At 38.9% G+C, this 22,752-nt stretch overlaps 1 protein-coding gene across 12 annotated transcripts in view; it reads left to right on the plus strand.

The window, feature by feature from the left end:
• The window catches only part of SYNE2 (spectrin repeat containing nuclear envelope protein 2), a 376,210-nt gene that overhangs the window by 51,163 nt on the left and 302,295 nt on the right, over positions 1 to 22,752 (plus strand). For all 12 annotated transcript variants that reach the window (XM_065548888.1, XM_065548887.1, XM_005561459.4 and 9 more), the window contains exon 2: positions 6,676 to 6,805. In XM_065548888.1, the coding sequence (XP_065404960.1) occupies positions 6,727 to 6,805 (79 nt within the window). In that variant the 5' untranslated portion in view covers positions 6,676 to 6,726. The remainder of the gene's footprint in view (positions 1 to 6,675; positions 6,806 to 22,752) is intronic.

A 22,752-nucleotide genomic window follows, 5' to 3' on the forward strand; every position in this document is an offset into this window, starting at 1 on the left:
CCTAGAAATGTCAGCAGTTTCTCACCAAAAACAATTGTGTTGGAAATGTCATCAGTAAGTCTCTTCAGTTATATCCTCATGGCCTCTGTAGCATGTTTTGACAAATAATTGTACTACGACAGTATTTGGGTCAATAATCTAACACTTCCAATCGATTCAGTCTTCAAAGTTTGGTTTTGCTTTTGATAGACATTTCTAGAAGCTCTAAGAAATTGTCCAGGGGGTAAAAAAAATTATGAATATATCTTTTGCCTTGTTTGCTAATAAATTTTCATGATTAAAAACAGAAACTTCTTAGACATCCAGCTATTTTAAGGTCTAGACTGGTTTTTGGGGGGTACTATGTTATCTGATTTTTTTCTGATACCTTTATTATTTTTTTATTTTTATTTATTTACTTTTTAGAGGTAGTCTCTCTATGTTGCCCAGGGTTGCCTTGAACTTCTGGGTTTGAACAATCCTCCCACCTCAGACTCCTGGGTAGCTAGGACTATAGGCATGTGCCTGGTCTTTTCCTACATCTTTAATATACAATACAGTGAATTCCACATGCCAGTTGAGGACAGGAATACTTCTTGATTCTCCATTTGCCAAATTGTCTTTATTGTTCTATTTTTATTTTTAATATAAATACAACAAATGTTTCTTTCTCCTATATCTGATACCTTATATTTGATTAATATTCAATTAAATGCTCATTCTTTTTTTTTTTTTTTAATTTCGAGACATTCTATATATTTTTTAAAATTTCAACTTTTGTTTTAGATACAGAGGGCACATGTGCAGGTTTGTAACATGGGTGTATTGTAACCAGGTGGTGAGCATAGGACCCACTAGGTAGTTTTTCAACCCATGCCCCCCTCCTTCCCCTCTGGAAGTCTGTAGTGTCTTTTGTTCCCATGTTTATGTCTATGTGTTCTCAATGTGTAGCTCCCACTTTTAAGTGAAAACATATATTATTTGGCTTTCTGTTCCTGTGTTTATTCGCTTAGGATTATGGCCTCCAGCTCCATCCATGTTGCTGCAAAGGCTATGATTTTAATCTTTTTAATGACTTTTAGTATTCCATTGGTGTGTATGCACTACATTTTCTTTATTGAATCCACTGTTGATGGGAACCTAGGCTGATTCCATGTCTTTGTTATTGTGAGTAACGTGGCAATAAACTAACGAGTGCACGTGTCTTTTTGGTAGAAAGATCTGTTTTCCTTTGGGTATATATGCAGTAATAGGATTGCTGGGTTGAATGTTAGCTCTGTTTTATGTTCTTTGAGACATCTGCAAACTGCTTTCCACAGTGGCTGAACTAATTTACTTTCCCACTGACAGTTTATAAGCATTCTCTTTTCTCTGCAGCCTCACCAGCATCTGTTGTTTTTTGACTTTTAGTAGTAGCCATTCTGACTGGTGTGAGATGGTATATCTTGGTGGTTTTTGATTTGCATTTCTCTGATGATTAGTGATGATGAGCATTTTTTCATGTTAGTTGGGCACTTGTAAGTCTTCTTTTGAGAAGTGTCTATTCATGTCTTTTGCCCATTTTTTAATGGGGTTGACTTGCTTGTTGATTTCTTTAAGATCCTTGTAGATTCTGAATATTAGGCTTTTGTCAGTGCATAGTTTGCAAATGTTTTCTTCCGTTCTGTAGGTTGTTTACTTTGTTGATAGTTTATTTTGCTGTGCAGAAACCCTTTAATTAGGTCTCATTTGTCAATTTTTGTTTTTTGTTGCTTTTGCTTTTGGAGACTTAGCCAAAAATTCTTTGTCAATGCTTATGATGAGAAGGGTATTTCCTAGATTTTCTTCCAGGATTTTTATAGTTTGAGGTCTTACATTTAAATCTTTAATCTATGTTGAGTTAATTTTTGTTTATGGTGAGAGATAAGGAAGGGTTCAATTTTGTTCTTCAGCATATGGCTAGACAGTTATCCCAGCACCATTTATTGAATAGGGACTCATCTCCCCGTTGCTTACTTTTGTCAGTCTTGTTACTATCAGATGGTTGGAAATGTGCAGCTTTATTTCCGAGTTTTCTATTTTGTTCCATTGGTCTTTGTGTCTGTTTTTGTATCAGTACCATACTGTTTTGGTTACTGTAGCCATAGAGTATATTTTGAAATTGGGTAGTGTGATGTCTCTGGCTTTGTTCTTTTTGCTTAGGATTGTTTTGACTATTTGGGCTCTTTTTTGGTTTTATATGAATTTTAGAGTTGTTTTTTCTAATTCTGTGAAGAATGTTCATAGTTTGATAGGAATGGCATTGAATTTGTAAATGCTTTGATAGTATGCTCATTTCAGTGATACTGATGCTTCTACTCCATGGGCATGGAAAGTTTTTCCCTTTATTTCTGATTTCTGATTTCTTTCTTTCATTTCTGATTTCTTTCAGCACTGTTTTATAACTCTCCTTGAGATCTTTCACCTCCTTGGTTAGCTGTGTTCCTAGATATTTCATTTTCTTTGTGGCTGTTGTAAATGGGATTATGTTCTTGACTCTTAGCCTGGATGTTAACTGGTGTATAGAAATGTTACTCATTTTTGTACGTTGATTTTATATCCTGAAACCCTGCTAAAATCACGTATCAGTTCTAGTAGGCTTTTGACAGAGTCTTTAGGGCTTTCTAGGTATAGAATCATATCATCAGCAAAGAGAGATAGTTTGACCTCTTCTTTTCCTATTTGGATGCCTTTTATTTCTTTCTCTTGCCTGATTGCTCTGACTGGGGCTTCCAGTGCTATGTTGAATAGGAGTGGTGAGAGTGGACATCCTTGTCTTGTTCTGAGTCTCAAGGAGAATTGTTCCAGCTTTTGCCCATTGAGTATGATGTTGGCTGTGGGTTTTTTCATAGATGGCTCTTATTATTTTGGGGTATGTTCCTTTGATGCCTAGTCTGTTGAGGATTTTTTTTAATCATAAAGGGAAATGTTGGATTATATAAAAAGCTTTTCTGTGTCTATTGAGATGACATAGGGTTTTTGCTTTTAATTCTGTTTATGTGGTGAATCACATTTATTGATTTGCATATGTTAGAACCAACCTTGCATCCCAAGAATAAAGCCTACTTGATCGTGATGAATTAACTTTTTTATGTGCTGCTGGATTCAGTTTGCTAGTATTTTGTTGAGAATTTTTGCATCTATGTTCATCAGAGATATTGGCCTGAAGTTTTCTTTTTTAGTTGTGTCTTTGCCAAATTTTGGTATTAGGCTGATGCTGGCTTCATAGTATGAGTTAGGGAGGAGTCCCTCCTCCTTGATTTTTTGGAATAGTTTCAGTAGGATTTGTACCAGTTCTTCTTTACACTTCTGGTAGAATTCAGCTGTGAATCCATCTGGTCCAGAGCTTTTTTTGGTTGGTAGGTTTTTAAAAAAATTATTATTGATTCAACTTCAGAGTTTGATATTGGTCTACTCAAGATTTCAATCTCTTCCCAGTTCAATCTTGGGAAATTGTGTTTCCAGGAATTTATCCATTTCCTCTAGATTTTCTAAGTTGTGTGCATAGAGTTGTTTGTAGTATTCACTGAGAATCTTTTGTATTTCTGAGGGATCAGCTGTAATATCATCTTTGTCATTTCTGATTATACTGATTTGGATCTTCTCAGAGACATTCTTACCAAATTCAAGGTACTGTCCAAGTAATGCTAATGCTAATAGGACTATTTGGTATGAAATGCTATTTTGTAAAAAGTACACTGTTAGGTTGTTTGAGTTGCTATAAAAAAATAACCATAAAATGGGTAGTTTGTAAATGACAGAAATCTAATCCAAGATCAAGTCCGGAAGATTCAATGTCTGATGAGGACCTGTTTCCTCATAGATGGCTATCCTCTCAGTCTATCCTCACATGGTAGAAGGGGTAAGGGGTCTCTCTTCGGCCTCTTTTATTTATTTTTATTTTATTTTATTTTTTGAGACAGAGTCTTACTCTGTCAATCAGGCTGGAGTGCAGTGGTGTGATCTCGGCTCACTGCAAACTCTGCCTTCCTGGTTCAAGCGATTCTCCTGCCTCAGCCTCCTGAGTAGCTGGGATTATAGGTGTGCGTCACCACGCCTGGCTAATTTTTCTATTTTTAGTAGAGACGGGGTTTCATCATGTTGGTCAGGCTGGTCTCGAACTCCTGACCTCATGATCCGCCCACCTCGGCCTCCCAAAGTGCTGGGATTACAGGCATGAGCCACTGTGCCCGGGCTGGGCCTCTTTGTATAAGGGCACTAATCCCATTAATGAGGATCACCTCCAAAAGGCCCTACCTTCTAATACCATGATATTGGGGATTAGATTTCAACATATGGACTTTGGGGGATGTGAGAACTCAGTCCACTGCAACTCCTGACAGTCGCATCCATCTCCAGCGTCAAGTGACAGGGCATGCCATCTCCTTTGCTCTCAGAGTACCTTCTGTACTTGTTTATTAGAGGATTTTGCTTCATATTGTGTTCATTTATCATTCTCAGAGGATTGAATCTCTTGAGAGCAGCATCCAGCCTATATGATTATTTGTTGTGCAAATGAATGAAAACAAAAATAAATGACATGTGGCACACTCGCTCACCTTAGGAGGCACCATCGTGTGCTGGTTTAGAGCATGAACTCTGAAGCCCAAACCACCTGGATTCAAGTCTTGGCTCCATCATTTATTTATTTATTTATTTATTTATTTATTTATTTTTTTGAGATGGAGTCTCGCTCTGTCGCCCAGGCTGGAGTGCAGTGGCCGGATCTCAGCTCACTGCAAGCTCCACCTCCCGGGTTTGCGCCATTCTCCTGCCTCAGCCTCCCAAGTAGCTGGGACTACAGGCGCCCGCCACCTTGCCCGGCTAGTTTTTTGTATTTTTTTTAGTAGAGACGGGGTTTCACCGCGTTAGCCAGGATGGTCTTGATCTCCTGACCTCGTGATCCGCCCGTCTCGGCCTCCCAAAGTGCTGGGATTACGGGCTTGAGCCACCGCGCCCGGCCGACTCCATCATTTATTACCTGTGTGTCCTTAGACAATTGTGGTGCATCTAAGCTTTGTCTTTTCAAATGTGGAGATAACTATAGTTCCTAACTCTTACCATTTTTATAAAGATTAAATGAGGTTGTATATACAAAGTGCTTAAAACAGTGCCTGTATACAGTAAGTACTGTATAAATGGTTTCTACTATTGCTATTATCCTTTTTTTTTTTTTTTAAATAGCGATGACATGGAATAGTGTGTGCCCTTAGAAAATTCATTCTAGAATTCAATCCTTAGGGTACCAAAATGAAGAAGTGCTTTGTCTCCACTTTGGGTTCAGGAGCCCCAGAGTATGGGAAGGGGTGGTGGAGGTCCTCAGTACATCACAAAGCTGAGGATGTTTGTATCTTTATCACTCATCAGGCTGCCAGGCTCATGGTGAACTAATAAACAGCCTTTCCTTTTCGTTAGAATCTCTCCATTCCACATAGCAACTCTTTTACCTCAGGCTGGTTGTGATTCATCTTAATTCAGAGGATAAAGAAATTAATCATTAATTAGTCAAGTTGATATGGTAGCTGAAATCTTTAACAACAGTGATCCATGCAAGAGATAAAAAAGGGATGTGGATGATAAACAGAGGGGGCAGGCAGGATTGAAAGATTTTTGAACTAGGAGGGACTGTTTAATGATTTTTATTCTTTGTATTTTTTGAAGTGTTCTGTTTAATATTTAATATGATTGATTGTATCTAGCTATTGGCCTTATATTTATCTTTTAGTTCCCTCCAACCCCAGCATTTTATTATGTAAAATTTCTAGTATACAGCAAAGTTAAAGGAATTTAAAAGTGAATACCTATATGGTAAACACATAGATTCTAACATTAATATTTTGCAATGCTTGCTTGATCACAAAGCTGTAGTTATCCATCCCTATGTATACCCCCAATCTACTTTATATTTTTATATGCTTGGTTAGGTTTATTTTATTATTTAATCATCCATATGGGAGAAGTCAGTGTTTTATACTCATCCTACAGAAACTAATAGTGGTAAATAAATACATGAAGCAATGCTTTTAAAGAAGTATGGAGTAAAAACTGCTCTCACTGGAGGGGTTCTTTAAGAATCAAGGTGGGGCGAGGGGAAGAAATGTGTAGGTGGAAAAATAAGCCCTTGGGAAAATAATTCAATATATTAGATAACTCATTAAAATATTCTTTTTGATGTATTAGATTTTTAGTTTCACTTTTCAAGCTATGCAGGCTCAGCTCTTATTGTTTCCAGTAAATGGCAACATAACTGGGGCAGAAAAGGAACTAAGTTAAAAAAAAAAAAGTTTAAAAAAAAATCCTTGAAGTTGAAGGCTAACAATCACGTAACACTAACGCCTAAGATATCAGTTTGTGTCAACTTTCCTTCCTCTAGACAAGTTATTACATCGAATTGCCTGGCTTTCCTTTTCACCACTGGTATAGAATCCACAATGCTAATTCTTCTGGAGTTCTGAAAGCAGCTCCAAATGGCATGAATAGGTCATAGGGCAAAATCTTGATTATGATTCAAAAAGAAGGCGTAGTTACTTTGTTCTTCATGAACCACGGAAACACACACTAGAAAGCCATACTTGTTTTGGAGGACAGTGTTTGGTTGCTGCTGTTTTCTGGCAATGCATGTTTACTAGAAACAGAGCTGCAAAGTTATTAATTAACATTTATCCATTTCACTTTCAGTTCACTTCTTCAGTTGAGATGGACATGATATAATCGCCATTAAGTCAAAGAATGGCATCTAGTCCTGAGCTTCCCACTGAAGATGAACAGGTTTCCTGGGCCATCGACGATCTCCATATTTCATTGCAAGGTAATTAAGATTGGGTGGGGGTAACACCTACAGAAACTGTGGAAACCTTATTTTTATCTAGTTACGAATCATACTGATTTCTGTCTCTCTTATGGAGATAAATATATCTGTATTTTTCCAACTGTAGAAACCTTTTAGTATGTTTAAATGTCTTTATTTCTGTCTTAGCTCTCTGGGAAAGTAAGGAATACCTGGAAGGAGTTCACTATCTCCAGTTTCTTACTGAGTGCATGTATTTTATTTGCAGTGAAAATTAAATAGTAAACTGTAGTTTGCTTGGCATTGTTTGTACTCACTTCGTATCTTTTTGTGTAGCTTCTTTTAAATGCACATCCTTGCCAGGCACGGTGGCTCATGCCTGTAATCCCAGCACTTTGGGAGGCCAAGGCAGGTGGATCACCCAAGGTCAGGAGTTCGAGACCAGCCTGACCAACATGAGAAAACTCTGTCTCTACTAAAAATACAAAATTAGCCAGGTGTTGTGATGCATGCCTATAATCCCAGCTACTTGGGAGACTGAAGCAGGAGAATTGCTTGAACCTGGGAGGCAGAGGTTGCAGTGAGCTGAGATTGTACCATTGCGCTCCAGTCTGGGCAACAAGAGCGAAACTCCATCTCGAATGAATGAATGAATGAATGCACATCCTTATTTTGTCCTGATAGGAAGAGAGGTAATATTATAAATGAGTGACCTTTCACTCATGTGAATCATGTGTGCGTGTATATAAGGGCTGTCATTTTTTAAAAAGTACTTCTTGTGGAGTTTGGCAATGTTTGTGTTGTACTTTGAAAATTCACTAGCCACTAGACCTTCCACCTTTGTTGATGAAGCAAATTTTGGAGTTGAGTAAAGTTAGCTAATATAAAAGAAATAAGGCTATTTCTTTGAAAATATTTATGCAACTATATATTTTAAAGTAATTTTAAGATTATGGGCAGTATTATGCAGCATTTTTAGAATGTTACTTAAAGTCATAGATTCTAAGTCACTTATGGTAAAGATGTCAAAATTACTTTTTTTCTGATATTTTCCTTTAAATTAAAGATCTGTTTTGATGCCATATTGAGTGATTTGGCCAAAAAAAATCTGTTTTGAATGATTTGCTTCTATATTTTGAGCTGAGATGGAAATCAATAGCTGTTAGAATAGACAGTATCTGTATGTATCAGCCTTTTCAAAGTAATTATTGTATAATTTGTATAGAGTAAGAAACATTTAAATTGTTGAGAGGTTATACTTGAGGTAAGAATTTTTAAAATTTTCAGTAAGGACTTAAAAAATAGTGTCTGAATATTCAGATGTGGTTGGAATCAAGCTTTCATTTAACTGGAAAAAAATTCTTGTTTTTCTATGATGTTTTGGTTGCATGTGATGTTTTGGCTGCAATAAAATAGGTAAATCAAATTTCTAATGTTGGCTCTGCCAATCACTAGTTCTTTGAACTTGGAGGAGAGACTTCATCTTTTGAGTCTCAGTTTCCTCATTTGTAAAATGTGAATGAGTTCCCACACTGCAGCTGCATTTTGAAGATGAACAGTAAGGGAGACAAAGGGGCTTAGCACAGTGCCTCACACAGACTAGGGACTCAATATGTACATCGTACTTTCTTTTTCTATATTTATGGCCAAAATCTTAATCTCAAAGTTATTTCTTGTCCAAGAGCACATGGCTGGAGTAGAAACTTCATGATATATAGGAAAAAATTGTAAACCAGACGTCTGGGGTTTTTTTCTGCTTTTTCATTTGTTTGTTTTGTTTTAACATTTCTGTTCAGTGGCTCCCTATCATGTGTGGGATGAAGTCCAGACTTCTTGGCATGGTTCAGGCTTTTGCTGGTCCAGTGCTTGCCTTTCTCTCTGCTCTTATCTCCCACCATGCCCCATAAGCACTCTGTGCTCCAGGCTCACGGTTCCTTAAGGGGCCATACTCTCCCTGGTCCGCCAGCCTGTGTTCTTTCATTCAGATTGTTTCCCTTGTAGCTCCCCCGGCCCCTCCTCCAGCAGCAGAAATCATCCTCCCATCCATCCTTCATACATCCTTTATCTATTCCCAGGTCAATTAGAATCAGTTTCCTCTGTGAGCCCCGCTCTCTCTTAGGCTGAGATAATGTGCTCCCTCCTCTGTTCTGTCGTAGTATCTCTTTGAGCACTTGTAGTATTATAATTATTACACATATCAAGTAATATTTTCTTCCCCACAACAGAGTGGACATTTTGACTTTTATATAGCATGCTATAACTTATGTAGCACTTTTGCATACATTATCTCATTTGATCCTCACAACCACATTATGAGGTAGATTTAAGAAAAATCTTTGACAATTGAGAAAGAAGCTGTGGCTCAGAAAGAATGAATTACGTGCCCAGAGTCCCACAGCTAGTGAGCAGCGGAGCTGGGTTTTGACTAGGACAGTTTTCTTTGTATTGTTCCATACCCTCTTTGATGCACTTCAAAGAACAGTTTGAAAGAGGGAGTTTCCTTAACAACTTTCACTGGAAAATTCATTAAATCTTAGCCTTAACCTGTTCAACCCATAGCAAGTTTTCACATCCAGAATATGGATGGACATCTTTAAGTAATATTAGTGATCTCAGGCTCATAAGTAGCTCAAAATAATTAACAAATTACTGAGAAATGAGTGGTTTCTTATAGCATGTTTTGAATTATAGTAGTTGTACAATCTGCTTTCCAATTGGAGAATAGTATGGACTGTTTTGCAATGTAAATGTGATATACATGCACTGGTCAGTCTGAATGATTTCCTTTCATGATGTATTTAGAGGAATTGTGGCGCTGGACACATTGCTGTCTAGGGGGACTGGTGGAAAGCCAATACTATAATGTCAAGATGATGCTGGGCAGTCTGTTCACATTAGCCAGGTACCCTCAAGAGATATCAGCCAAGAAGTTCCCATGCCTATAAGATGAAGGCTTTATGGCAAAATGAATAGATTTCCCAAAGTTAAGTTCCATATTGTTATCCGTGAATTTGTAATGATTCTTTCAGCCTAAGTTGTTAAAGGAAAAAAGGAAAGGAGGGAGGAAGGAAGAAAAGAAAGCAGACACTTGTATATATTTCTGAAGGCACCTTTGCTTTCATAGCAGGATTATTAGCTATTTGAGAAAAAAAGTTGATGGACAATATTATCTGCATGAAGTGCTACTGAACCAAGGGCTGTCACACAGCAAGCAGACTCGTATTTCACAAAATTCACATGTGCTTAATGATCCCTGGAGTAATACGAGAAAAGAGATTTCATGTAATATAAAAGGCTCAGGATCACTGCTCATAAGAAAGTTTTTATTATTTTTTTTGTTTCAGAACCTTTTCTTAGAGGCAGATAGAGACAGTAGAATGGCCTAATTAACTGATACAGTCTGCTTTATTTTAGCAAAAACTTAATCTAAGGTGAGACAATTGTGGCAACGCCCTGATTCAGAATAACACATGCAAGAAAAGATTAAAATGTCTGAATTGAAATGTAGTGATTCATCATTAATATGTTATGAAAGCAGATAGCCCATATGTACAGGGCCTAAAAGGAATCAGCCCTGAAAATCAGGCTGTGCTTTGCCGAAATTCATAGAGCAGGACGATAAGCAGGTGACTTCATCTTTCTTTTCATTGATTTTTTTTGTGTGATCTTTGAGAAAATATCTTTGTAAAGCCAATTTGAGGGTACCCTCCCTCTTTTTTTTGAGCGAGGGTCTTGCTGTGTCACCCAGGCTGGAGTGCAGTGGCATGAACACGGCTCACTGCACTCTCAAACTCCGGGGCTCAAGTGATCTTCCCACCTCGGCCTCCCAAGTAGCTGGTACTACAGGTGCACATCACTGCGCCTGGCTAACTATTTTATTTTTTGTAGAGATGGGGGTCTTGCTATGATACCCAGGCTGGTTTTGAACTCCTGGACTCAAGTGATCCTCCTACCTCAGCCTCCCAAAGTGCTGGGATTACAGGTGTAAGCCACCATACCTGGCCCTGAGGATACTCTTTATAGGTAGATATTTATGTTTTCTGCATGTAGTGAAGAGGATGGTGTTGGACTGTTTGAATGGTTAGGAAGAGAAAGGAATGGTATTTATGAATTTGAGTGGTTTTGTATAAAAATGGAATTCATTTTAGTTTAGTGCATTTTGTATTACTCTGGGCAGTACACATTTTATTTATTCATATATATATATGTATGTATATTTTTTTCTTTTTTCTTTCTTTTTTTTTTTTTCTGAGACAGAAACTTGCTCTATCACCCAGGCTGGAGTGCAGTGGTGTGACCTCAGTTCACTGCAACCTCTGCCTCCTGGATTCAAGTGATTCTCCTGCCTCAGCCTCCTGAGTGGCTGGGATTACAGGTGCCCACCACCACGCATGGCTACTTTTTGTATTTTTAGTAAAGACCATGTTGGCCAGGTTGGTCTCGAACTCCTGATCTCAAATGATTCGCCTGCCTTGGCCTCCCAAAGTGCTGGGGATTACAGGCGTGAGCCACCACACCTGGCCAGCAGTCCATATTTTAAATGATTTTGAGATATGGAAATTCAGGCTATTAAAATGATAATAAATGGCTGTTTAAAACTTTTTAAATTTAATTTAATTTTTAATTTTTTTTTTTTTGAGACGGAGTCTTGCTCTGTTGCCCAGGCTGGACTGCAGTGGCCGGATCTCAGCTCACTGCAAGCTCCGCCTCCCGGGTTTACGCCATTCTCCTGCCTCAGCCTCCCGAGTAGCTGGGACTACAGGCGCTCGCCACCTTGCCCGGCTAGATTTTTGTATTTTTTAGTAGAGACGGGGTTTCACCGTGTTAGCCAGGATGGTCTCGATCTCCTGACCTCGTGATCCGCCCGTCTCGGCCTCCCAAAGTGCTGGGATTACAGGCTTGAGCCACCGCGCCCGGCCAATTTTTAATTTTTAAAATTAAAAAATATATATGAGGGGAAGTCTTGCTATTTTGCCCAGGCTGGTCTTGAACTCCTGGCCTCGAGCTATCCTCCCACCTTGGCCTCCCAGAGTGCTGGGATTATAGGCGTGAGCCACTGTGCCTGGCCATAAATGGCTGTCTTTAAAAATTATTTGCTTTACCAAGATGCCCATTATAGAATTCCTTTAAATCTTTCCATTTGGATTTCTTCCGTGGCAAAGTAATAGATGCTTCCTTTTCTTTGATCCTAAGAAAATAATAACTGCATACTTTGTGAGAAACAACATCTGTGCTCAGCCCTTTGGGTGGGAAAGGTATGCCCAGGGAACAGTGTTTTGAAGTATTGGATAGATATGATTTTGAAAGCAGTAGGGGTAATGTTGGATAAGTATCACAGGGCTTTAAAGTTAGATGGGATTTTCTTTGCAATTCAGTGTAATTTGAGACCAAAGTAGGAATCCCTTCCAAAGTATTTCTGAGATTAAGATCCTTCGTGGAGTTGAATCGAAACCCAATGGTTTGGGGTTTTTGCTTTTGGGCAGTGCCTACCTATTGGGTCTTAAGAGTGACAGTTACATGGTCACATGTCAGGGTTGTGCCTGAGGGGATTAATCTGGCTTTGAGGTACAGGAAGGCTGGAAAAGCGTGGGCAAGTAGTTGGAGAAACCTATTAGGAAGTATTAGCAAATATCTGGGTGTTGGGTACTGTTTGCCTGGGCCTGAGTTATAGCAGTGAGCGTGAAAGTACCAGACGATAAGAAAATCTTGAAGGTGGAAGACTCACTAGGAATTTGCAACAGTAGATATGGATAAGGTAGATAGGCTCCACGGTTTTGAAGTTGAGCTGCTTGGGATAATAGTAGTAGCATATATAATGCCCAAATTACTAACTTTATTTAGTGTGTTTTGTTTTGTTTTGTTTTGAAACAGAAGTCTTGCTCAGTTGCCCAGGCTGGAGTGCGGTGGCACGATCTCGGCCCACTGCAGCCTCTGCCTCCTGGGTTCAAGCAGTTCTTGTGTCTTAGCCACCTGAATAGCTGGGATTACAGGCATGCGCCGCCATGCCAAGCTATTTTTTTGCATTTTTAGTAGAGATGGGGTTTTGCCATGTTGCCCAGGCTTGTTTCAAACTCCTGGGCTCCATAGATCCTCCCACCTTGGCCTTCCAAAGTGCTAGGATTACTGGCGTGAGCTGCCTATTTAGTGTATTTTTTTATGAGGCATGATAGTATCAAATATGAAGTCCATTAAATATTATTTATATTAATGTGCTTAAAATAAATTTTTGCAGATAAAAGGTGTTTTACAAAGAAACTCTTGAGAACTTCTCAGTTACAGAAAGATTAAAAGCGTGATTCAGGTGGAGATCTATTTGAAAGTCAGTAACAAGCGAAATTGACTGTGTAGGCAGACTCATCTTGAGAAATTTTAAGTGGCAACTGTAGGCAATTTTGAACTGTTTTGGATACTTTATATATTTTAGATTTAAGTTATTTCTTTTTAAACAGGTAAATATAACTTGTTGGTCATAAAGTACATAATGAATTTCTGTAACAGGAGCAAATTACTTGGCTTTCAAAAACAACATAGGCCAATGCTTTAGAAAAACAGCATCCAGATACAGAATATTGTCATTAATTAGACACTGAACTAGGAATGAGTGTGGATTCTATTACCTTTACCACCACACAAGAGTTAACTTGGAAGCAGTCCTACCAAGATGCTGGTGAATGCTTAACCATCTGCATGGATCTGTATAGAAACATTCAGCCCAGTTACTGTGTCATTTCAAACAAGGCTCGTATGTTTTGTTTAATGCTGTTATTGTCTAGATGACATATTTTAAAAGATTAAAAAACCCTCTGTGTCTTCTCGGTAGGTATCCTTACTTGGTAGGGTTCAGTAGTGAAACGTGAGTCCCTGTAGTTAGGTTATTACTCCGTTTAAATTTATTTATTATTTACTGAGTATCCATCTGAAGGGAGGCTTTCAATTTCTGGATTATTTTTAGAAGCATTAAAAATTATCCAAGCTTAGTGGGTTAGGTTACAAACATCGTAATGGAGATGCAATGTTTAATTTTATTCATTTACTCAGTAAATGCTGAACCCCAATCATGCACAGTGGTATAGGTGTTAGGAGTACAAAGAAATAAATTGGGCACCTTCAAGAAGCATGTAGTCTAGATGTGCATTTGCTTGTTGATGTCGTGTGGAAGTGAAAAAATAGCCTGGGATGCAAATATAATCATTCTTAGGAGATGAGTTGACGTCTTTAACTTTAAAGGGTTATGTTTCTAATTGTGGTATCCGTTGTACAAATTCAACCAAAATATGACCAAAAATGTTGTCTGGAATATCTTTCTATGTTTCATTTTTAGGGAGGTGAAGAATAAAAAACATACTGTATATAGCATTATTTGCAATGTGAGTTATAAATTCCTCTCACTGTAAAAATGAAACAGTTTGGTTGGAACTTCCCTGGAGATTGTTGTCTTCTTACTGTTCTTATCCTTGCATTTCCTCTCATCTTTGGATATTACTTACTGCAATAATCCTTCAGAGTTCCTCAAAGTATGTTTTAGGTACATTTGATGTTCCTAAATTGTTACTGCCAATCAAGTTTCTGAATATTTTAGGTTTTCAATAAACAATTTTATTATGAGTGACTGAGTGGCCATTTTACATATTTAAAAAAGTTCTATAAAGTACCCCAAATTAGAAGAACTTTTGAGTGTTCATGAAAATTGTCAGATAGGATGGAAACATGATTTCTTTAGGCTTCAGGCAGTGAAGTGTGTCTATGATGTTTTGGGGCTCAGCAGTGCTTTAGTATTCTGTTTATGAGAGAAGATGCTGTTCTACCTTATAACCGTGAGTGAATGAAGCCATATGAAGTCTTAGAAAGAGGAACAGGATTAATAAAAGCTTCTGGACTGGCGCAGTGGCTCACACCTGTAATCCCAGCACTTTGGGAGGCTGAAATGGGACTACCGCTTGAGCCCAGGAGTTTGAGATCAGCCTGGGCAACATAGTGAGACTCTTCTGGCTCCACAAAAAATAAAAAAAAAATTAGCTGGGCATGGTGGCGTTCACCTACATGTCCAGCTACTTGGGAGGCTGAGGTGGGAGGATCGCTTGAGCCCAACAGTTGAGACTGCAGTAAGCTATGATTGTACCACTGTGTTCTAGGCTGGATGACAGAGTGAGACCCTGTCTTTAAAATAAATAAATAATTAATTTTTAAAAAAAGGCTTCTGGGTGGAATTTCTACCCATTTTCAGTAAAGTCCCCAGTGTGGGATTTTGAGGTTAACGATGAATGAAGAATGAGAAAATATATTCGCAGGTAGTACTTTTGCTTCTCTAACCAATTCAGATTACTCAATTATGATAAATAAAAGCAAATTATCTTTGGCTGGTTAGATGCTTATTACACCAGAGAAAGCAATCAAGCTATAGTCCCTCACTGGCTATCAATGTTTTACTATAACAATACAAAAGCTTCTAGAAGTTCCTGTTATCATAGTAACTGATACTGTCTTTGCTGTGTTTTCTTAGAAGGTTGTTTGCCTTGATATTATCAAGCTTTATAATCTTTTTTTTTTTTTTTTTTTTTTGAGACGGAGTTTCATTCTTGTTGCCCAGGCTGGAGTGCAATGGCACAATCTTGGCTCACTGCAACCTGTGCCTCCCGGGTTCAAGTGATTCTCCTGCCTCAGCCTCCTGAGTAGTTGGGATTATAGGCATGCGCCACCATACCCGGCTAATTTTGTGTTTTTAGTAGAGATGGGGTTTCTCCATGTTGGTCAGGCTGGTCTCGAACCCCGACCTCAGGTGATCCGCTTGCTTTGGCCTCCCAAAGTGCTGGGATTACAGGCATGAGTCACCGCACCTGGCCTTAAGCTTTATAATCTTAAAAGTATTCTAATTAAATAAAAAATAAAATAAGAGCTTTTGTGGTGTTTGCACTATATAGTGTTTTTCAGAATTTTTTTATTTTTATTTTTTTATTTTTATTTTTTAGCTTGAATATAGAGTTTTGGCTTCTGGGAACTTTGATTCTGTTTTTGCCAGGAATTTGGGGATAAGCTTACTTTATTCTGGGTCAGTTACATTTTGAAAACTGGGGCAAGATAAATCCAGGGTCATTTAGAGTCTTGTTAAAGTGGGTTAACAAAGATTTCATTCATTCCTTATAGAAATAAAAATCCTTTTTAATTAGCCCCATGAGATACAAGATTTTCTGAGCTTTTCTGTATCCATGTATGTTGGGTGGGGGTGTAATTATTCAGAGCTTGAAGTAGTACATTAGAAAAACAAAACTTAAAATAACATTACCTTTAAGATGGAAAAACTAAGAAGTTAATATGTTAAATTGTAACCATTTGCTGGATTTAGTGTATGGTTTAACACTCTGAATTGGAGGTCATTCTAAATGTGCCTCTTCAAAACATTACTTCCCTTATCTAATTTCAACATTGGTGATTACAGTTTCCTGGAGTAACTCCCATTTTTCTAAATAATTCAGGGAATTTTGGTAAAAGATAAGTGCATTTCTGTGTCTCAATATGTATGAGAGCCACAGTTTACTACCACCAGGTATTTTTATAGTCATTTAAAAGTGGCGGATGAAAGGATATGAATGATTTAACAGAGATGGAATGTCTGAAGTTCTGAATGTGTGTCTCTTTGGAGGAGAGACGTCAGATGCTGGATGAATAATTTACTGTCATTGAGGGTCTGTGCGGTGATGCATGTTGGGCGAGCATAGGAGGGAAAAGGCAGAAAGAGTAGCCGCACGCTTTTGCTGTTGTCTTGTTGGGTGGAGCAGCATTCACTGGTCAGGCACTGGTTTTTTCCATCTTTACTGCACAGGGGATTTCATCAGTGCTGCTATGTTTTCCGTCTTTACTGCACAATTTCATCAGTGGTGTCGTGTTGTAAGATAAAGGGCACCTGGCGTGAAGGTGGAACACAAAGAGCCCTTCTTAAATTTGAGAAACACTTAAGATCTTTCCAAAATATTGGAATCGTTTGCTTTTTCTTCAGTTAAGTAGCATTTTTAATAGTGGGAACTAGGTCTGCTGTATATCTCTGTCTGCCTCCATCTGAATGCTTTGTGGCAAACTTCCAGGGGGTTTTGATGTCTTCATAATAAAATGTTTCAAGAGTCCAGGTGAATTCACATTTCCCACTTCATCACATAATTATAATTTTTATGAGCATAGGTAAAACTGCTCGCTGATTCATTCATGCGGCAAATGTTTCCTGTGACCCTACCTTGTATCAGGCATTATTTTGGGTAAGAGAATACCGAAGGGAATAACTTCAGTAAGCTTCATGTGCCCATGGTGCTTATATTTAAGCTAGACTAGATTATAATCAAGAAGTACATCAGCGCATGGTAAAGGCTGTGCAGAAGATTTAAGTGAGTTTATATCATAGAGCTTGGGTGACTTCTTTAGATCAGAGAAGGCCTCTCTGAGAAGGGACGGTTTAGGAGCGATTGAATAACAAGGAACTGCCTGCAAAGAGCAGCATGAAAGCAGGTCCAATCTGAGGCAGCAGGTCAAAGAAAAGCTCTAGGATAGAAGCAAGGTTGGTGAATTTATGGAGCCAAAGAAGCCTATTGTGGCTGGATTGTGGTGGGCAAGGGGTGGCCTGACCTGGTGGTGGACCGAATGAGATCACCTATGGAGTGTGTAGTAAGAGCAGACCTTTGGGTCTTCCCGTGTTTAGAGGTCAAGTGGAAGAGGAGGAACAAGGAAAGGACACTGAGAAGGAGTAGCCAGTGATAAGGAAGGAAAAGCAGATGAACGTGATGGCATGGAAACGCCTAGATGAATGTGTTTCAAGATGGTGGTATGGTAAAGCATATCAGATGCCACACGGCAGTCAAGTAAGGTCAGTACAGAGAGGAGCCCACTGGATTGGGTTCATAGGATTTGTTGTGATGGCTCTGACAAGGGTAGCCACTGTCAAGTGGTGGAAATGGAAGCCTGACTCTGCATTGAGGAAAGAATAGGAGAACGAGGAAGTGGAGAGAGTCACTTAATTTGTACTTTCAAGAAACTTTGCTGTAAAACAGGGATATCAGGCACATGATAAAAGGTACTTTTTTTTTTTTTTTTTTTTTTTTTAAGGTAAGAGGTACTATTTCATTTCTTGTTATGCTTTTCTTAGGTATAGGTCAGTTTACTCTGAAAGCCCCATTCATTTATTTGTTCATTCATTATTCAACACATATTTTTGAACACTTACTGTGTATAAGGACTGTGCTGAGCACACGGGGTAGTACATGGCACATCCTCTTCTAAAATGTATCCTCTGATTACAGAGATACAAGCACATAGACTATCACAGTATCAAGGGGTGTGTGCTCCAAGCGAGGCCAGACTTGGTACTATGGAAGTATGGAGTAGGAGTACCTAACCCAGACCCGAGGAAGGCTCCCCAGAGAATATGATTCCTAAGCTTTTACCTAAAAGATGTTAGCACATGAGCAGTGTGCAGATGAGAAGATGCTGCGGGCAGGAGAGGCCAGAAGATGAGCTGGATGTAGTACATTCAAGAAAATGGATATTCAGTGAGACTGAGGACTTAAAGGAGAATTAAAATTTGAAGGAGAATGTGAAGAGATGAGGGGTCATATAAACATATAGGGGTTTGGAATTTTTCCTAAGACCAAGGAGAAGCAGTGGAGGGATTGTGAACAGTCACAGAGCTGGTTTTACAAACTCCCCCAGGCTGCAGTGTGGCATATAGTCTTTAAGGGAGTGAGGGTGGAGGCAGGAAGACCAGCTTAAGTCTGTTAGGGTGGTCCACCCAAGAGAGAATGGTGTCCTGATGTAGAGGTGGCCGTGGAGATGGAGAGAAATAGGTCTTCAAGAGATATCATCTAATAGGTATCAGGGCTTTTTGATTGACTGGGTATGGGAGAAGGAGAGGGAAGGATGTATCACAGATGATAGGTTTTGGCTAGGCGTGGTGGCTCATGCCTGTAATTCCAGCACTTTGGGAGGCAGAGGCGGGTGGATCACTTGAGGCCAGGAGTTCGAGACCAGCCTGGCCAACATGGTGAAACCCTGTCTCTACTAAAAAATACAAAAATTAGCTGGGCGTGTTGGCACGCGCCTGTAATCTCAGCTACTCTGGAGGCCGAGACAGGAGAATCGCTTGAACCCGGGAGGTGTAAGCTGCAGTGAGCCGAGATCGCGCCATTGCACGCCAGCCTGGGGGACAGAGCAAGACTCTGTCTCAAAAATAAATAAATAGAAAAAATGATAGGTTTATTTTTAGGCAAATCAGTAGATGATAGAACCACTTACTGGAAAAAAAAAACGTGCAGGAGAACAACTTTGGTTGGAAAGGGAGTTGGTTAGAGATGATGACTCAGTTCTGGAAATGTCATTTGAGATGTCTATGGAATAACCATGTAGAAATACCCAGACAACAATGGGATATATAGGAGAGGTGACACCTGGGCTGAAGGTGAATACTTGGGAGTCCTTAGTGTGTAAATGGCAATTTATTCCTTTGGAGTAGATGAAAATATCTAGAAAAAGAGAAGAGTCTAGGCAGAACATCACACAGATAGAAAAAGCAACACAAGCCCATAGCAGAGATTGAGAAGGGATGTCCAGAGAAGTAGGAAGAAACCCAAGTGAATGTGGTATCATGGACCCCAGAGAAGGAGAGTATTTCAAAAAGGAGAGGGTAGGAAACTGTCAGAAGTTTTAAGATATCCTATAAGTACCGAGAAGTATCCATTAGGTTCAACAATGGAAATATGTAAGTGGCCTAGGTGAGAATTAAGTAGAGGGTTTGGGACAGCCCAGTTTATAATGCGTTGAGACATGAGTGGTAGATAAGGAAATGAAAATAGCCAGAGTAGACAACTCTTTCAAGAAGTTTGGATTTGAAGCGGAGGCGAGAGATAGCTATGGATTTGGCATTTCAGCTGATTTTAAACTATAATGAAAAGAACACGGATTTTGAATCAGACACATCTGGATTTAAATTTCTCCTCCACCAGATGTGAAATCCAGAGCATATTATCCAAGACATAGTAGGCTTTCAATAGATGTTTTGTTTTATTTTTTGAGACCGGGTCTCACTTTGTCACCCAGGCTGGAGTACACTGGCATGACCACGGCTCACTGCTGCCTTGACCTCCCAGGCTCAGGTGCTTCTCCTACCTCAGTATCTTGAGTATTTGGGACTATAGGTGTGTGCCACCATGCCTGGCTAATTTTTTGTACTTGTGTTAGAGACAGGGTCTTACCTGGTTGCCCAGGCTGGTCTCGAACTCCTGGGCTCAAGTGATCCTCTCACCTCAGCCTCCCCAAGTGCTGAGATTACAGGCACAAGCCACCAGACCCAGCTTAGATGTTTTCTTGAATGAGCGAATAAAGTATCCTCCATCTTCTGGGAGGAAGTTTTCTCATTTATAAAATGCCTGCCTGACTACTGCATTGGTAGCCCTTAATGAAATAGTGTCATAGTTCCTTACCTGTGACATTCCACTTATTCCCGGGCCTGACTTGCTTCAGCAAGCCGTCTGAGCCCCACCAGGTGTTTCTTAAGGTAGCCATGTGTTAGGGTTAGGTACAGTGGCTCACACGTATAATCCTAGCACTGTGGGAGGATAGCTTGAGCTCAGGAGTTTGAGACTAGCCTGGGCAACATGGCAAGACCCCATCTCTATAAAAAATACTCATGTGTTATAATATTTATTTTGAGATACATTATATTAATATCTCAGAGTTTATAATTTCATTGCTGTTTTTTGCCAGGCCCTTCTTATTCCCTCTTGTTTCAAGAATAAGTCACACATGTAAATCATCCAATCTATTTAGACAAGTATTTCACAAAGTGAGATATGTGAAGCCCTGAATCAGAATCTCTGGGAGGTGGGATCCAGAAACCTACACTTAATAACCCTGAGTAATTTGCCGGCATTCCAAAATGTAAGAACCCTGGATTTATAATCACAGCACAGCTCTGTTTAGTGCAGTCTGGTTCTTTTGCACTCAGAAGTCAGAGGTGCTTGGACTGCTGCCCCAGTAGAAAGTGTTCAGGCTCACATATCTTGATTTTCAAAAGAAAGCATTTAATTTTATGTGGTAGATAAAAGGTAGCAAGGAGTAACAAATATGTGTTAAAATAAATGTAGCCATTTCTATATTTCTTCATTCCATAGATATTTATTGAGCAACTCAGATGAATCAGAAGAGTGTGAGGAGGAGAGACAAATAGCACTTAGCTTCTAGACTTTTATCAGTATTGTGGGCTTATTTTCATGTGCTAGAAATACAAGATTTGCTTACTCAGAGAGCCAGGAGCTATGTTCCAGTGAGGTTGGAAACAAAAGCCTCAGTATAAGAATCTCAGGTGTTTACACAAGGGTGTGGTTTGCTCATGTGGCAACACGAGGTTGCTGGACTCCACATGCTGAGGCTCAAAGTAGAAATCACTGATCTTATGTCATATATTTTCCCAACAAACTTAAGTACTTAAATCTCGACGTTGATTGAGGAAAAATAACAACAAAGTCCTGCTCCCTCCTTCCCTAGCCATTTAATCGTTCATTCAACAAACATTTTCTAAATTCCTGTAGCATGAAAGCTCTGGGGTAGGTGCTGCAGGCAAAATGAGGAGAAAATCAGACATGGGTCAAGTACTGTTGGAACCCATAACCTAATGAGGAGGCAGAAGTTGATCAAATAATCTTATAGATATTAGCTAATATTTTATTAAGCTTTATTAAGATATAATTTGACATCAAATTCACATACCATGCAATTCACCCATTTAAAGTGTATGATTTAGTAGTTTTTATATACTCACAGAGTTGGGCAGTCATCACATTGGATTTTAGAACTTTTCTTTTTTTTTTTTGAGACAGCGTCTCTTTTTGTCACCCAGGCTGGAGTGTAGTGGTGCGATTTCAGTTCACTGCAATCTCTGCCTCCTGGGGTCAAGCAGTCCTCTCACTTCAGCTTCCTGAGTAGCCAGGACTACAGGGGTGTGCCACCACACCTGGTTAATTTTTTGTTTTTATTTTTATTTTTGTAGAGACAGGGTTTCACCTTGTTGTCCAGGATGGTCTTGAACTCCTGGGCTCAAGCAATCCCCCCACCTCAGCCTCCCAAATGTTGGGATTACAGGCATCAGACACTGCACCTGGTCAAAAAGAGTATTCTTTTCCTACTGACTTTTCTTGGCATGCTTGTCAGAAATCAATTTCCCTTATAAGTGGAAGAATTTACTTTTAGATTTTCAGTGCTATTCCATTCTTCTATTATATAGATCTACCCGTGTGCCAGTACCGCACTATCTTGATTACTGTAGCTTTTAGTAAATTTTGAAATTGGGAATTGTGTGTCTTCCAACTTAATTCTTTTCAACATTGCTTTAGCTATTCCAGGTCACTTGCATTTCCATATGAATTTTAGTATTAGCTTGTCCAGTTCTGGAAAAAAAAAATAGCAGCTAAGATTTGATAGGAATTGCATTGAGTTTGTAGATCAAGTTGGAAAGTATTGCCATCTTAACAATATTAAGTATTCTAGTCCATGAATATAGGCTATCTTTTTATTTACCTAGATCTTTAAATTTCTGTCAACAACGTTTTGTAGTTTTCATTGAATAAGTCTTGCACTTCTTTTGTTAAATCTGTTGGTAAATAGTTTATTCTTTTTGATGCCATTGTGAATGATATTTTCAAATAGCAATTTCTTGATTTTTTCATTGGCAGTATATAGAAATACAATTGATTTTTGTATATTTATCTTATATCTTGCAACCTTGCTAAATACGTTAGTTTTGGTATATTTTTTGTAGATACAATGGGATATTCTACACAAAAGTTCATGTCATTGCCATAAAGACAATTTAACTTTTTTCCTTCCAGTCTTGGTTTGTTTTTTTTTTTTACTCCAGTGCAATGTTGAATGGAAGTGATGGAAGTATACATCCTTGCTTTGTTCCTGATCTTAGAGAGAAAGCATTTAGTTTCTTGTTA

This window comes from Macaca fascicularis, chromosome 7, assembly GCF_037993035.2.
Source record: "Macaca fascicularis isolate 582-1 chromosome 7, T2T-MFA8v1.1".
NCBI classification, from domain to species: domain Eukaryota; kingdom Metazoa; phylum Chordata; class Mammalia; order Primates; family Cercopithecidae; genus Macaca; species Macaca fascicularis.